The sequence below is a fragment of the Heterocephalus glaber genome, unplaced genomic scaffold (genome assembly GCF_053883595.1).
Source record: "Heterocephalus glaber isolate CG9 unplaced genomic scaffold, H.glaber_assembly_v1.0 deba00001479, whole genome shotgun sequence".
Taxonomy (NCBI): domain Eukaryota; kingdom Metazoa; phylum Chordata; class Mammalia; order Rodentia; family Bathyergidae; genus Heterocephalus; species Heterocephalus glaber.
Window position 1 is genome coordinate 220,349 of NW_028258316.1, and position 16,202 is coordinate 236,550.

The 16,202-nt window shown below is 52.1% G+C and overlaps 1 protein-coding gene across 6 annotated transcripts in view; it reads right to left on the minus strand.

Annotated features, from left to right (window-relative positions):
* The window catches only part of Cacna1b (calcium voltage-gated channel subunit alpha1 B), a 201,372-nt gene that overhangs the window by 150,365 nt on the left and 34,805 nt on the right, over nt 1-16,202 (minus strand). For all 6 annotated transcript variants that reach the window (XM_087182900.1, XM_087182902.1, XM_087182899.1 and 3 more), the window contains exons 6-9: nt 15,537-15,727; nt 3,772-3,875; nt 793-908; nt 148-204 (exon numbers count right to left, since the gene is read on the minus strand). In XM_087182900.1, coding sequence (XP_087039026.1) covers nt 148-204; nt 793-908; nt 3,772-3,875; nt 15,537-15,727 — 468 coding nt within the window. The remainder of the gene's footprint in view (nt 1-147; nt 205-792; nt 909-3,771; nt 3,876-15,536; nt 15,728-16,202) is intronic.

Here is a 16,202-nt window from a genome sequence, read left to right on the forward strand (position 1 = left end):
GGCTAGGCTCAGGCCCTGGCCTGTGTCTGGTTAGGGCGACAATGTGTGGGTGCTCAGCAAGCAGCGTGTCCTGTGGGAAACAAGCAAGCATGCACACAGGCACTGCCCACCCAGCCCCAGGTCCGCACTCCACACTGAGTCACTTACCATCCAAGGGGGACTTCTCCTCCGCGTTCTTATCCTCCTCAGCCAGCATGACTTCCTCTGTGAGGGACACAGCCCGGGTCAGAGCCTTCCTGCTCCATCCCAACAGGGCAGGCCCCAGCAACGCCTTCAGATGAGTGCAGACCCTGCCTGGAAGAACCCGCCACCTCTGCGCTGACACTCCAGCAGCTGGCAGGCCTGTGGCTGGGCTGCTTTTACCAAGAACCAGAAAGCACCCTGTGCTGAGTCCCGCCCACTTCCCCACCCACACTTTGCCCTGCAGGACAGCGGATCACAGGAGAACAACTTGTGAGACCTCAGCAGTTGAGGGTAGCCCCATGGAGGAGACCACTGACCAGGCCCAAAGAAGGGCGCCACAAAGTCCTAACTCCCAGAGGCCAGAGCCAGGGCTCTGATCAAGGGCAGGGCCCTCAGTTCTAAGGAATAGAAACCAGCTCTAGGCTGGGCCACACGCTGTCCTCAGCACCATATGGCTGCCTGGTGCCTGTGCTCCAGGTAAGCTGGAGAGAAAGGGCTCCTCATTTCAAAGCCTTCCTCCGCCAAACCTCACCCCAGAGGCAGAACAGATCTGGCGACAGAGACAGCAGGCAGGTCAGGAGTGCAGCACCTGACCCCTTGGACTCTCACCAGCCTTGAAGATCCACTCCAGGTACCCGTTCAGCTCCCGCTCGATCTGCTGCTGCCGGCGCAGCTTCAGGAAGGCGCGGCGATTTTCCACCCGTTCTCGCTCCTTGGCAAACTCTCTGCACCACATCAGGGCAGGGGAAGCAAGCAGAGCATTGAGTGCAGAAACCACACAGCCACTGGCGTGCAGCACCAGAGACCAAGCGGGCCCTTCCAGCCACCTTCTTCTAACCTATGTGCTGGACAGCACCAGGCAGCTCTGCTTCCCAGGGGAACCTGCCTGTCAGCCCAGGCCAACCCTCTTCAGACTGCAGCACTCGGGGACAAAGGGTTTCTGGGGGGCAGAGACAACCCCAGCCCCTGCCTAGGGCAGGCGTAGGCATGGATCCCAAAGGCCAGGCCTGTTATCTGCTATCCAGAGAGCTCTGGCAAGAATTCCACACAGGATAATGTCCACTCTGTTATCTGCAGGTGAGGCACAAGCCACTGCTGGACGGGGACGGGACAGACAGGAAGCAGGCAAGAAAGGACTGGATGGGCCAAACAGTCAAGAGGGAAACCCTGCAGTAGCCATGCAGCCTCAGCCATCAAACCTCTGAGGCTCACAATGGGCAGGAAGGGAGGTCCTCTGCCCGCTTAAGCCTGCCCCGACCCCACCCCTTCACAGCTGGGTGACCAGTACAGAACTGGCCGTGCCACACCAGCCCTGACGCCCAGTGTAAGTCCTAGGGTCAGAGGCAGAGGGAAGCCATTCACAGGCACACACAGACACCCCCCACATGTGAGTACATACAGCTCTGCAGGCACACACAAGTTCCTAGACCCTATGGAGGAGGTCTTCAGGCCACAGTACAAAGGAAAACCTGGTCCTGACGGGACTGACCTCAAGCCCATGGCCAGTGCCCACCAGTGGCTGAGCTGCTGCCACCCAGGCAGTGAGTAGAGACAGTCCTACCCAGGCCTCTGCCTTCTCCTCTGCACACTCCGCATCCTGAGTGTCCAGGAGGAAGGGTCCACTGTGGTCTCCCCACCCAGGACGGCTCCCTGGTCCATGCCCCAGGAATGGCAGGGCCTGGGCTGGGGGAAGCAGTGATGATATTGCTGGAGCTGGGCTGAGAGCCATGAGCAGAATCTCATTCTGGCAGCTTGCACCCCACCAAAGAGCAGCTCCTTTGCCTGGGGGCCAGTGTGGTACTTGCCTCCCTGAGCTTCATCCTCACTGGGTACAAAGAGCCCAGAGCAACCCCCAACAGAGGCTGCAGGAAGGAAGAAGAACAAGGCTGAAGCACCTCCACACTGGCCTCTCCTGCAGCTGGCACAGGCCAAGCAGAGCTGCAGCTGGACCAGAGTAGGCTGCTAGGCAGCAGCCGAGCAGGGACGACCTAGCCCTCTCCCAGTGTCCCAGGAATGGGAGGAAGCCCTGGGCCTGTGTGCTGGCCTGGACACCTAAGAGGAGGCCCAGCAGGGCCAACCTGGGAGTCGTCCCGTATGCTCTTCCCGGGGCCAGGGTCGTGGGTCGGGAGCGAAGAGCTTCACAGCCTCACCACATAGCCCTGCCACATCTGACTGCTGTACGCACACACGAGGCAACCCTGAGGGGTCTGCTTTCCCACCCACTGTAAACCCACCCAGCATGCTGGCCAACCCTGCCCTGTGCAGTGTGCATGTCCAAAGCCCATGAACTCACAGGCCTGACTGCTACCATGCCCTGTCAGCCCGACATCCCTTCCCACCGCACACTGGCTCCAGCTGAGCACCTCTGGAGCACATACGTGCCCGGATTCTGTTCCACTGCACACACACATGCCATCCTTCTCCTCCACCTCAGGGCCTAAGTACCATCCCTCTCCATCCATGCATCGCACATGTTGCTGCACCTCTCCATCCTACTGTAGCATGCATGCCTCACCCCTCCACCCCACAGTTGCATACATGCCACACCTTTCCACCCCTGCAGCACACATGCAGCATGTGTCTCCGTCCCGCTGAGCCCCTAGCCCAGCCGTGCTCTGACCTGAGGCATCTCCTTCCTCCTCCACCTCTCTCATTCCTCCCTGGGTCTCAGGTGAGGTGCCCCCTCTTCAGGTGCCTTCTCTGAGCCCCTGGCTTCCCCAGCAGACTAGGAATCCTCATCTACCTCCTCTACTATGTACTCAGCTGGTCTATGCAGAGGACCTGAAAGACATGCTAGTGGCAATCATCCCTCACAGGAAAGGGCAGAGGCTATGGCTGCTCCAGCTCTAGAGCATGCAGGCCTCTGCCAGCTGCTGTCCTCTCTGTCTGATCCTTTCCAGGCCAGCATGGCAGCTGCCCCTTGGGGCCACTGGGTCCTATCCCCAACCCTCCTTGAGAGTGAGCAGGGGTCTTCAGGGTGGGCAGAATGACAATGTCTACATGACAATGTCTGTTGCTCAGGTGGAAACAGAGAAGCAAGCCAGGCCTGACCCCCCCTCCACCTCCTGTGCAACGAAGCTCCCTCAGTCCTGTGCAAGTTCCACCAGCCCAGGGGAAGATGGCAGGGTGCTGTGCGCCCACTGCCAGCATACCACAGCTCACTTCCAGGAAGGGTCAGGACACCTCTCTCAGGAAACACTTCCAGCCCCAGGCGCTCTCCTGGGGAGCACACAGCACAGAGAAGTGACCTGAGCAGAAGGGGGCGCCTGGGACAGGGCTGGGATGGATGGAGAGCCAGGACTCTGAGTCAAGTCTGTACCCTACCGTGGTAACCGAGGGGCTCCCTATGGCCACTGAGGTTTCCTGAAACCCCAGCACAGACCACTCCCAAATGAGACGCAGTAGTGCCCCCTTTCCACAGAAGAAGCTGGGCAGAGGCAAACATTTAACAGAGGGAAGGAGACTAGTGAATGGTCGAGGGACATTTAGGATGGCTGGCGTAAAGGAAAGGCCACTAGAGCCCAGGACAACAGGAGCCCACACATGACTCCACCCTGCTCCCCCGCCTGAGAACACCGAGGGTCTTACCCTGAGAGCACTCCCAGCACCAGGTTGAGCATGAAGAAGGAGCCAATGATGATGAGAGGGATGAAGTAGAGCCAGTTCCAGGTATTGCCAGCTGCATCATTTGTCTGGAAGCAAGGAGGAGATGAAGGACAAGCAGAACACAGCCCTAGCCACAAAAGTATGCCTGGGCCTTCTCAGGCTCCCTCAGAAGCAAACACCATGGTCCAGGTGAGGAGTCCAGGCTCAGCCCATGGATCCTCCCTGGGCTTATGATCCCACAGGACTGAGGACACAGAGCCCTCTACCACTGCCCAGCAATGCTAGGTATCACCCAGCATCACCAGGGAGCCAGAGGCTGTTCAAGGCTACATTCCTGGCCTCTGCCTGGTCAGACACTCACCACCTCCCTGAACAGCTTCAAAGGCATTTTCCCCGAGAGGGAGCCCCACAGGCTCAAAGGTCTATGTCTAAGCACCTGTCAGTGGTAGCTCCCACCACTCAGCGGCCGAGTCCCCACTGTGTTCCCCAGAAGCCCTAGGGGATGGCGCCACCCTGTGCCCGACCCAAGGGAGCTGGGCACCCACACACAATCTGAGTTGTTGAAAGCTAAGAAAGCCCATCTCCCCGAGACTTTGCTTTTAATAGCACAGCTCCCTGAATCCAGTTTTTTATTTTTAAAAACATATATAATTTATTAGATGGACTTAAAAATCATCACAAATCAATTTCAGGCACTTCCTGGAATACAGACTATGGGAATTTTCTACCAGAGAATAGCACATCTAGCAGGCAATAACATGAAAATTTAAACTTTAGTTTTTAGAACAATACACAAGGGCTGGACAATGGTAAGAAATACTGCATAAGCAATCCAACAGTCTCCTGCTACATTTCTTCACATCTCCACCATACCATTCTAAGGTTAAATTGAAGAAGTCACATTTTAGCATTCAAAGTGCTAAATTCTAGCTTTCCATAACTCCACTATCATGGTCTTAAAATTATTACACATTCTTTGATATACTTTTACTTCTGAGTCCTGAATCCAGTTTGATTCCACAGTTGCCATCTGTGCATGGACCCCAGTGGACTTGGCTAGGGGGTACAGAACTGTAGCAGACATCCCTGCCCAGTACTAGCAGGCTATGAGTGGTCCCTGCTGCTTGCCTTCCATAATTCGGCTGTATTGTTTTATATCAGGAGTCAGACTGAAGCTCTACGTGACTTAATGGGCGAGTGTAGTGCCTCTCTCAATGATTGCCACAGAAACCTAGGCCCTGGTCTGTGAAGTGGCAGGGCTCTGCTGAGTTATGGAGCTGAGGTCAGCAATGACCCCAATTAAAACCCTTTCCCCTGAATTATGGCTTCTCACTGATCCAATGGGTTGCTTGCTAACTGCACCCGGTCCCAGTACAGGTCTGTTCCATCCAAGCAAGGTAAGCAGTGATGACTCTCTGACAGCCCTGTCTGGCGCCGTCATGCCAGGTATTCGCAGTGTCTCACTGGATCCCTTCAAAGCAACCTGCTCCCCATTCCTTCCCACGATTGCATTCAATAAACACTGGATGCGCTTGGGGGCCTTTGTCTTTGCTGCCATCAGCAGCGCTGACCAGGACCAAGACCCAGCCTCTCCACTCTTAAGTCTCGTTTCTGTCTGTTCTTTAATTCGCCTTGTGCCGTGGTGGCTCACAGGAGGGACCCACGGCAGAGGTCCTGGTAACATTCCCTTCCCTGTTCCCTACACAGAACCTCTCTCCATGGGAGTCTAGTACTAGAGCAAACCAGGAGGGAGGTGGGCGCAGAGGGTGGGCACCACCTGACCCTTTGCATCTCCCTTCAGAGAATCCACACTGGGGCCAGGCCCCCAGCAGGACAGAGGCAGGGGGGACAGCCTTGCAATGTCACAAGGCTGGGGCTGCTCTCCACAGGCTGTTGTCAGGATATATGTACTCTGGCATCACCCAGCCTGGTAAGGGTCTGCAGACTCTACCCTGGAGGGCCCTGGGTCTCTGGTCTGACAGTAGCTTGTGGATCCTGATCCTTGAACACCAACTCAGACTGGTCACTAAGACCCCTGGACCCCCAGGAGAAGTGATGCTGAGACTCAACTCTAGCTGAGTTCATGCTCTTGGACTACATCTCTGCCCAGACCCACATATGACTCAGACCTGTGGACCAGAGTCCACCAGAGCCACCAGCCTTCCTGAAAGTACCCTCGGGCTGCCTTCCTCCAGGAAGAGCGCAAGTCACTACTGCAGCTTCTACCCTGTCACCTACTAGAGCTCTGGGAGCCTGCAACCTCCTTCTTGGGGTCACTCCCTACAGTAGTCAGGTCATATTATTCTCATCTTAAAAACAAATCACTCAATCATCTTCGTATGAATTATTTTTTCTGTTGTTTTGTGTTCACCCCAGGTTTTTTTAAAACGGTTTTTAGCTGATGTTCATGAAGAGAATGAGTAATTAAATTTGTGCCGCTGATGAAAGGAAATCCTATCTAAGAAAGTACATTTCTTTACAGAGTTGTGTCATATCATCCTTGGGGCCCTCTGCTGGAAAAGTAGAATCAAGTCTGAAATAGCGCCTTTTTAATTGTATCCTCTATCCTCTAGTATTATAGATGTAGGACAGTACTGTATCATACCTCTGTGAATGTAAAACATCTTGTACCTGCTTTATGATACGTAGCAGTGGCTGTGCTTTATCAGAGCTGGTTTTAACGGTGTTACTCTAGAATGTTTTCTTTCCAGATGATGATTAAGAAGCTAATAAAAAGAAATGGTGCCAGGTACCACAACAGTAACAGAACTCTGCTGTTTTCTGGGTATTTTTCTTTTCTTTCTTTCTTTTTTTAAATGGAGTGTGCTGGATGTCTCTATAATTCTGTTCACATGACTGCAGAACCTGGAAAAGCTGTTGCTGCTATTGATGCATAACATACTGCTATTATTGGTCTTTTTATATAAATATATATATACACACACACATATATATAATTTGAATCTTTGGAAACTTTAACTGTGATGTCAACTCTGGAAAAAGTTATCCCAGTTTACTGTCTTGAGTTGGCATTGTACAGAAATTAACAGCCATATTGGTCCAGAAATGTTAAACTTAATTTTTTTTTCCATTTGTACAGGGGTAATGCACTGTATTAAATATGTAAGGTCTTATCTACGTGGGTTTGATTACAGAAACTAATAAAGTATTTTCTAAATTAAAAAAATTAAATTAAATTTAAAAAAACAAATCAGGTTGGGCCAGGGATTTAGCTCAGTGGTTTCACCGCCTGCTGCGCAAGTGCAAGGACCCAAGTTTGATCCCTGGTGCAAAAAAAAAAAAAAAAAATCAGGTAGCTCAGTGGTGCCGCCACCTGCTTCCCAAGTGCAAGGTCCGGAGTTCAATCCCCGGTATCAAAAAAACCCCCAAAAAACAAATCAGGATTTGTTTTTGGGAAAATGGAGTAGACATATAACTCTTTCCAAGTACAATTAACACTCTGAACATCATATACAGAGCAAGCCCAGGACTAAGAGGTGCAGAAACCCCAGGATCTACCCTGAGTTCCCCAGGCTTTCTCTTTGCCTTGCATGTCCCAGACTTGGAACTGAAGGAGCCTGCAGTCGGGAAATGCAATGGTCATGAACAAAAAATGCTCCCACAGAAGCCAATCGTGTCTAACCAAAGGGACAGGAAAGGGGCAGCTCAGTAAGATGGCAAACATCAGACGGAATTTTCAGTGCAGCTGCACTGCTCCGGCCAAACGTCCTCACAGGGAAATAGGCAGTGCCATGCTCACTCTTTTTGGCAAAAACCAGTGGGGAACCCAGACTTCCACCGTCCCAGGGAGGACCCAAACTAGGGAGCTGTCAGAAGCAGGGCCTAGGACTTTTCTCCTCAGCCCATGGTTCATGAGGACTGAATCCTGGCCCATTTTTGGTACTAATGGAGACAACATGGGACACTTAGATACCCAGTCCCACCCAGTCACGAGGCACCCTCCTCCTCCACCCTAAGGTGCTATCAGAGAAGCTGATGGACTTAGGACTTTCACCACCATCCAACGGCAATGAGGCCAGCCCCAACACCACATGCAGAGACCACACAGAGCCAAAAGGACACACACCTAACCCTCCCCACCAGGGAAGGTCCTTGAGGCGCAAGGGAGCCAGGACTACGCCCCCACCCCACAGCAAGGAGACATCCCCACCTTGCATCAGCAGAGGCCAGTGACCTCCACACCCATGTGACCAGATAGCAGTGCTGCCCTGACAGAGTGGTGCCAGAGGAAGCCAGCTATAATAGGAGGCTTCCATACAACGCATAATATCAGAAATGTCCAGGCCTGGGGATTTAGCTCAGTGGTTCCGCCGCCTGCTCCGCAAGGGTAAGGACCTGAGTTTGATCCCCAGCAGCAAAAAAAAAAAAAAAAAAAAAAGAATGTGCAGTCCTCAGTGGAAACTCAGCATCCCACCAGGAACAGGAAAAGCCAGTCCAGAGATGATGTGATCGTCACCACTGGGCCAGCTTTACCAGGCCGTGAGGCTCCCTGGTATTTGGGAAAAATCATTTTGCATGTTGCTGTGAGTGTGGTGTTTTGCAGGATTAACATTTTTTTTTTGGTACTGGGGATCCAACTCAGGACCTTGCACTTTCAGTTTCTTTTCTTTTTTTTTTTTTTTGGTACTGGGGATCGAACTCGGGTCCTTGCGCTTGCCCAGCAGGCGGCGAAACCACTGAGCTAAATCTCCAGCCCTACCTTGCACTTTCAAGGGAGGTGGCAGAACCACTGAGCTAAATCCCCAGCCCAAGATTAACATGTTAATACACTGCACAGTAACAGAATACAGGGATCATGAGAATTACTGAACACCAAAAGAGAACAAAGAACAACAGATATGACTCCATCAGAAAGAGAATGGAATCTAGCATTTAGTACATCAGAGTCCCAAAGGGCAAAGCTAAAGAGTACTTGAAGAAATGATAACTAAAAACTCCCCAAATTTATCAATATACACAAACCTACAGACTCAAAAAGCTGAACAAACCCCAAACAGGATAAACTCAAAGTAATTCACAACAAAATACAGCAAGAGTAAAATGACACCTTATCTACAGGGGAAAATGATTCCAAAGAATTCCCTTCAGGAGAAGCCAAGGGGTGGAAGATAGTGGCCCAACATTTCAAGGAGCTGAAAGAAAAGAGCCATCAACAGAGACATTCATACCCAGCAAAATCTCTTTCAGGGACCTCCTAAGATGAAAACTGAGCAAAATGAGGAGAATCTACCACCAGCAGAGTGTTCCTCAAAGCACAGATAACAAAATGTCCTAAACAGAAAGAAAAGGATGAAAAGAGAATCACTAACCATTAGAAAGGAAGAAAGAACAAGAACAAAGTACAGTTACAGATAAGTATGTTTTCTTTCTCCTCTTGACTTTTCTAAATTATGTTTGACAGCTGGAGCAAGAACTCCAGCATTGTCTAATGTGATTCTAAACAAATGGAGAAGAAATGTTTAAGACAGTTATGTTATAAAAGTGTGAAGAGCCAAGAGTGGTAGTGCACACCTGTAATCTCAGCACTAGGGAGGCTGAGGCAGAAGGATTGCTGAGAATTTGAAGTCAGCCTGGACTACAGAGTAAGTTTAAGGCCAGCCTGAACATTATAGTGACGCTGTCTCAAAACACAAAACAAAACAAAAGAGTGGAGATGCAAAGAAGGTGAGCTTTCATTTCACTTCAACCAATAATGAGACAACAGAATAGACACAACGTAATATTAAAAGAACAAAGACATACTCAAAAGCACACGGGCAAGTTAATGGGAGTCTAAAAAATTCCTCAGGTAACCCACAGGAAGGCAGGAAATAAGAAAATAAAAGTCAGAGTAAATGATAAAAACTAAAATGGCAGGCTTAAGCGCTAACCTATCAATAATTATATTAAATGTAAATATTCTGAATACACCAATTATAAGATAAAGATTGGCATAGTGTGTTTCAAAACATGATTCATCCATATGTTGTCTAGAAGAAATTCACTTCAATTATAAAGTGTAGGCACCTTGGAAGAAGTATGGGAAAAGATGTTTCATACAAATGTCAATCAAAAGACAAAGTAGATTAAAAAAAAATAAAAGACAAGTGGAATGCTTACATTAGTATCAGATAGACTTCAGAGCAAAAACAGACCAAAAAATACCAAAACATAGGGGAATATATATAGGAATAAAAGGATAAATCTATCAGGAAGACAAGCAATTCTAAATGTGTATGTACCCAACAACAGAGCTGCAAAGTAAGAGAAGCAAAAATTGACAGAACTGAAAGAATAAACAAATCCACAATTACATCAGAGACCTCTACATTTTTCTCTCAACAATTCATAAAAGAACCAGACAGAAAATCAGCAAGGATATAGAAGAATTTCAACAGAATGTAACCAACATTTATACACACAGCAATGGCAGAATGCTCATTCTTTTCCAGTGCAAATACGAACAGCGCCCATATTCTGAGCCACTTAGCAAGCCTCACAAGTCTGAAAGGATCACAGCCTTACATGTAAAATATCAAAAAAAACTTTTAGGATAAAGAAACACAGGGAAAAAATCTTCAGAATTTAGGACGAGGCAGAGTTCTCAGACTTCTCACTAAAAGCCCAATGCACAAAAGGAAAAACTGAAAAATTGGACTTCATCAAAACTAAAAATGTCCCAGGTATGGTGCTGCAGACCCACAGTCTCAGCTACTTGAGAGGCTGAGGCAGGAGGATCTCTAGGTTCCTGACCAGCCTGGAAGCTTAGCAGCCTGTCTCAGAATTAAAAAAAAAAAGTAGGCCATAGCTCAGTGCAAAGGCCTGGGTTCAATACCCAGTACTATGAAAGGAAAGGAGGAAAGAAGGAAGGGAGGAAGGGAGGGAGAGGAAGGGTATAGAAATGTTAGTTCTGTGCAAGAGAAGGTAAACAGCACGAAAAGACAAGCTACTGGCAAGGAGGAAATATCTGCAAACCACTTACCTGACAAGAAACCTCACCTAAATCCATAAGGAGCCTTAGAAACTCTGAAGCGAAAGGACAGTCCCCACAGAACAGGGCACAGAGAGGGACAGCCACGTCCCTGCAAAAGAAATGTGGACAGCCAACGAGCAGGAGGAGACGCCTGGCTTCTCACAAGGGAAATCAGGAGAAACGGCAGTGGTGTTACCAGCCCGCACCCATCAGAGTGGCAAAGACGCTGGCACGGTGACCCCGCAGGCCTGGGGACACCACAGCCCGGCAGGATGGAGGAGCACTATTCTCATGCCCTGGTGGGGTGTGAAAGGGCACAGCCCTTGGGTGAGCTGCAGTTTCTGAACTACATGCACAACTACTAGCAACCCAGAACATTACATTCTTGGGCATTTATCCCAGAGAAATGGAAACCTACACACAGCAATTTAGCTGGGTGTGGTGGCACACATCTGTAATCCCAGCACTCTGGGAGGCTGAGGCAGAAGGACTGAAAGTTTGAGCCCAGCCTGGGCAGCTTAGTGAGCTATGGAGACCCATCTCAAAATAAATAATAAAAACAAAGGCTGGGGATATAACTTAGAGGCCCTAGGTTCAATCCCCAGCACCACAAAAAAGTGTATGGCAGCTCTATCCATAATAACCCAAGACTAGAAACAACCTAGGGCCCCTTCAACAGTGATCAACAAACTGTGATCCACCCATGCTACCGAACACAGGGACGACACACACACACACACACACACACACACACACACACACAGGAGAATCTCGGCTAATCTCCTGAGAATCATGCCTGAGCAAAAATCGCAACACCAAAAAGTTACATTAGGTGTGGTTTTACCTACATAATATTCTTGGAATGGCAAAATTACAGACCTGGTGAACAGACTAGTGGTCATCAGAGATCCAGGAGGAGGCAAGATAGACAGGTGGCCGTGAAAGCACCCCAGTGAGGGGACGCTGCATGACTGTGTGAACACCGGCACCCTGGCCACGCCGGGGTGGGGCTCTGCAGGTTAGGGCAGGAAGGAGGAGGGAGACGGGCGCACGGGACCCTTCTGTGTCACACTCCCAACTCCACGTGAATCTACAATTCTCACAGAATTTAAATTTTAAAGCCATATGTGGTGGTGCATGGCTGTCATCCCAGCACTTGGGAGGCTGAGGCAGAAGGGCTGCTGGGAGTTCAAGGCCAGCCTGGGCTACATAGTGAGACCTTATCTCGAAAAACAGTGTTTTAGATTTAATTTAAGAATAAGAATCCAGGGCCGGGGATTCAGCTCAGTGGTTTCGCCACCTGCTGCGCAAGCGGAAGGATCTGAGTTCGATCCCCGGTACCAAAAAAAAAAGAGTAAGAATCCAGTTCCCTTCACCCTAACCTGGATTGCCTCCAGCGGCTCAACTCCTTTGAAAGGGCGGGCTATACTTGAAGCCTCCCCCGCTGTGGCCCACACTTTACCAGGATTTATTATCTCCACCACTCAGTCTGCTCCCCTCAAGTCCACCAACAACCTTCCTCCTGCCAAATGCAAAGCTCAGGGCTTCTCTTTCCATCTTCCTTGACCTCTCAGCAACATCGGACCCAGGGGATCTCCACCTTGAAACTCTGCTCTGCTTCCAGCACACAGGACGTTCCTAATGGCACTGCCACCCATATAAGAGCAACACCGCAGCCTCCTCTGCTGGCTCCCCCTTTCCTCCTGGCTTCCAAATGCTGCAATTCTCCCCTACAGTCACCAACCAGGCGATCTCACCCTGTCGCATCACTTCAAGCACTGTCCATGCGTCAATGACTTCACATATGCATCCTGGGCCCTGCTGTCCCTTCTGAGCTCCCTCTTACAGGCCCAACACCTCCACCCGGATGGAAACAGTGACCAACAACTTTGCGGAGCCAAAACAAAACCCTGGAGTTTCACCCGCCCACACTAGAAGGAAACCGGAAGAGTGCTTTGCTCCCAAGTTTTCCTTTGTTGTTAGTGGCACCTCCTTCCCCAGGAGCTCAAGTCACACCATCCTGGACTCTTGTTTCTCTCACATTGCTCATCCAATCCAGAGCAGGTCGCTTGTGTTAGCATCAAAACAGAACCGTCACTCTGCCCCCTAACAGTCCTCTCCTCAGATCTGAGTGCATCTCAATCACCAACCAACATCCACCTCTCATGGCACCTTCGCACACAGCAGGGGAGCAACACTTCCCAAGCCCTCAGAGGAAACTTTGAATCAAGTCCAATGGCCTTTCTAGGAACTCCTGGGTAACAGAAAGTCCTACAGGAAGTCTCAATTCAGGTCTCAGAATGTCCAGTCCCAGCTGGCAGTCAGACTGCCACATGCTGCATGTGGACAGCCGTCCCCCGAGCTGGCTGCCCACAGCTGGCCCTTTCAATGGGAGAGGAGCCCAGGGCCTCACAGTCCTCCACGCCCAGCACTTTCCTGCCCCGGGGTTGCTGACCCTCATGGTGGCAAAGCAGGGGTGGTGGAGGAGGGAGCAGGCCAGTTCTTTCTTGCATGGCACTGTCCTGAGATACTGTCATCTCTCTAGCCTGTGAAAACGTCTGCTGACTCACATCTCACAAGGCACTTCTGCAAGCTCTGCAGCCATATGATCCCACAGCCCTTCGCAGATCAGAAGAGCGGCTTCTCTTCCCCACTCACTGCCCACTTTGCAGCAGAGGCTCTGGGATCCATCCTGGCCACCTTGCCTCCCCTGACAACAGCAGGGCCCCTGCTCAATCTCTCCCTCCCATGGGGAGCCCAGGCACCAGCGCTTGCAGCCCACAAAGCTCCTCTCCAGAGTCTTCTCCAAGTTCCTGTCCAGTCTCCCAACACTGACCTGGAGGCCCTTAGCAAGGTGAAGTGGAGCTGGGCAGCTCCTGCCACCCACTCTGGTCGTGCATGGTGCCAATCCTGTCACCTCTGCCTCCAGGGGCCGCCGCCCAACTTTCAAGGCGCAGCCCCGAAGCATTTATAGGTCTGGTTTCCAGACTTCACAGGCCCTGTCTGCCAGCGCCCTCTCACTGGCCACCCACATTTCTGCATCCTCCCTTGCCTCCTCCAGGCGCTTGCCATCATCTGGGTCCCGTGTGCTGAATGCCTCCGCTCACCCCTGTGCAAGCCGTGCCCAGTGCCCCTGGGTCCCCACTGAAATCTGTGCCCTTTCCTGGCCAGGGCCTCCAGCCTGGGGGTCTGTTTCCTACCCATCTCCTCCTAGGGGATCCTGTCCCAGAAAAAGACAGGGGCATCTGAGTCATGATGGGTGCCAGCTAAGCCCCAGCATGTACTGAGTGCAGGCTGCAGAGACCTGGTCACACAGCCTTTCCTTTGGGCGGGGCTGGCAGGAACATGGCCGGCTCAGAGCTATTTTTAGGGCCTGTCCTTGTGGAAACTGCTCCTGGGTTGGTTACAGAGAGAGAATAGCCACAGTCTTCATCAGTGCCTTTGTCCCTGCTCCTCGTTCCCTTGGTCACGTGAGCCTGCCATGGCCGGGACTCTCAGATGGGAAGGGGCCTGGGTCCACAGACCCTGCAGCTTTCCCTTGGCTGCTCCTCTACCTGCTCAGCAGGCTTCAGAGACCGCCCCCAGCATCTACCCAGTGACCGCTGAATGCCCAGCCGCACAGCAGCCCAGGGCCCCATCAACCCACGGAGAGCACAGGGCAGAGGGCCCGCCTCACTCCTTCTTCCTGTTCCTGGCAGTCATGGCCACAACCTCGAGAGGCCTTGAGGATGCACAGGACCCAGAAGCACGTGGCTCAAGGAGCGCCCTTTGCCCGAGGACCCCACACAGAACACAACCCCCAGCTACCCAAGTCCATAGGCCAGGCCGCCCTTCTCCACCTCCCAAAGCCCCGAGGCAGCAGCTTCCTTGTGCTCACACCCGGGTGCTCACAGCCTTTTGAGGGGCAGCAGGGGAGGTCTTCGCACAAAAAAGGCACTGATCTGCTTGAGAGTCAATAGCAGTGTCCACCAAAGAGACCCAGGTAGAGGGAAAGTGGGAGTGAGCCAGGTTCCCACAGGCCTGACCCTGGACTCCTGTGACGGACACCATGCCCAGGCTGGCACAGCAGTGAGGGGGTGGAGACCAAAGAGGAACCTGTACCAGACAGGCCAGACAAGAAGGAAACAAACCTGCAGGACCCAGGCTCCCACCCAGAAATGCAGCGTGAGCAGGGTACTCCCGGGATGCAGCTCTGTGCACCCCTAAGCCCCTGTGCTGCTCCCTCACCTTCGCCTCAGCCTTGGCCCAAAGACACCCCAGACATCCCTGATCCTGACTGGACCAAAAGACCCCAGCAGGACTGGTTCGGTTGTGGTTCACAGTGGGCCACCTGCAGGTTAGGGCGAATTCCCAGGCCTCTCTGTGACCCCAGGCACCATCCTCAGGGTGAGTCCCCAGGGACACCACCAGACAGGTCTCCACAGAGCAGGCCCATGGGGAGCACAGCCATGGTGCTGCTGCCATCGACACCAGCAGCATCTTCTGAGATTTTCTCAGCTGACTTCCACCCCTGGCCCTCAGCCAGAGCCCCCAGAAGGACCTTGGTCAAGAGTTGGAGCATAAACTGACCATGGAACCCTTTGACAAAGCTTCTGGACAGGGGCCCTACAGCTCATCCTAGGGAAGTTCAGGGCTGAGGGCCGAGCTGAGGCTCTTAGTTGAAACTGCCCCCAAATGGGACCCTAGAGCACAGCCTGGGGGCTCCAGAGCCCACCGAAGCTGTGACTCACATCGCGAAGGGTGTGAGGGCAGAGCCCACCCCCAGGCAACTCACATTGTAGAGGATGTCGGTCCAGCCCTCCATAGTGATGCACTGGAACACGGTCAAGATGGCAAACAGGATGTTGTCAAAGTTGGTGATGCCAAAGTTGGGTCCCGGCCAGTACTCCCGGCACTCGGTGTCACCCTCACAAAGCCGGGCTGGGGCGTCCTTGCCACAGGGGAAGTCACCGACAGGGTCCGCATCTGTGGAGAGGAGAACGAAGAGCACCACACTCTCCAGCCCAACTGGGGCTCCAGGGCTCTGGAGAGCTCACTGCAGCCAGCAATACCCCACTCTCTTCCTGCACCTGCACCTGCACCAGGTCTCTCCTCCGGCCTGCAGTCAGCCTTCTCAACTCAGACCTCCCTGCTGAGACACCTCTGTCCGTCCATCTCTCCCTTAGTGCTGGAACCAGACAAACCAACCACCCTGAGTTCTCCTCACCTACACAGCCAAACCACCAGAGCCTCCTGAGATCTGACTGTCACTCTGCAGGCAGCAAGGCCGTGGTTGGCACCAGGCTGGGCTCCACCACTGCAGGGCAGCTGCGTCAGCCCAACCTTTGGCCTGACAAGAGGCTAGGACCTCCAGCCAGGCCTCGCTGCACTGCCCCACAGGCGGGGACCCTCTACCAACTGCATCCTGGCAGGCACAGGGGGACCAGCTAGAGAGGATGAG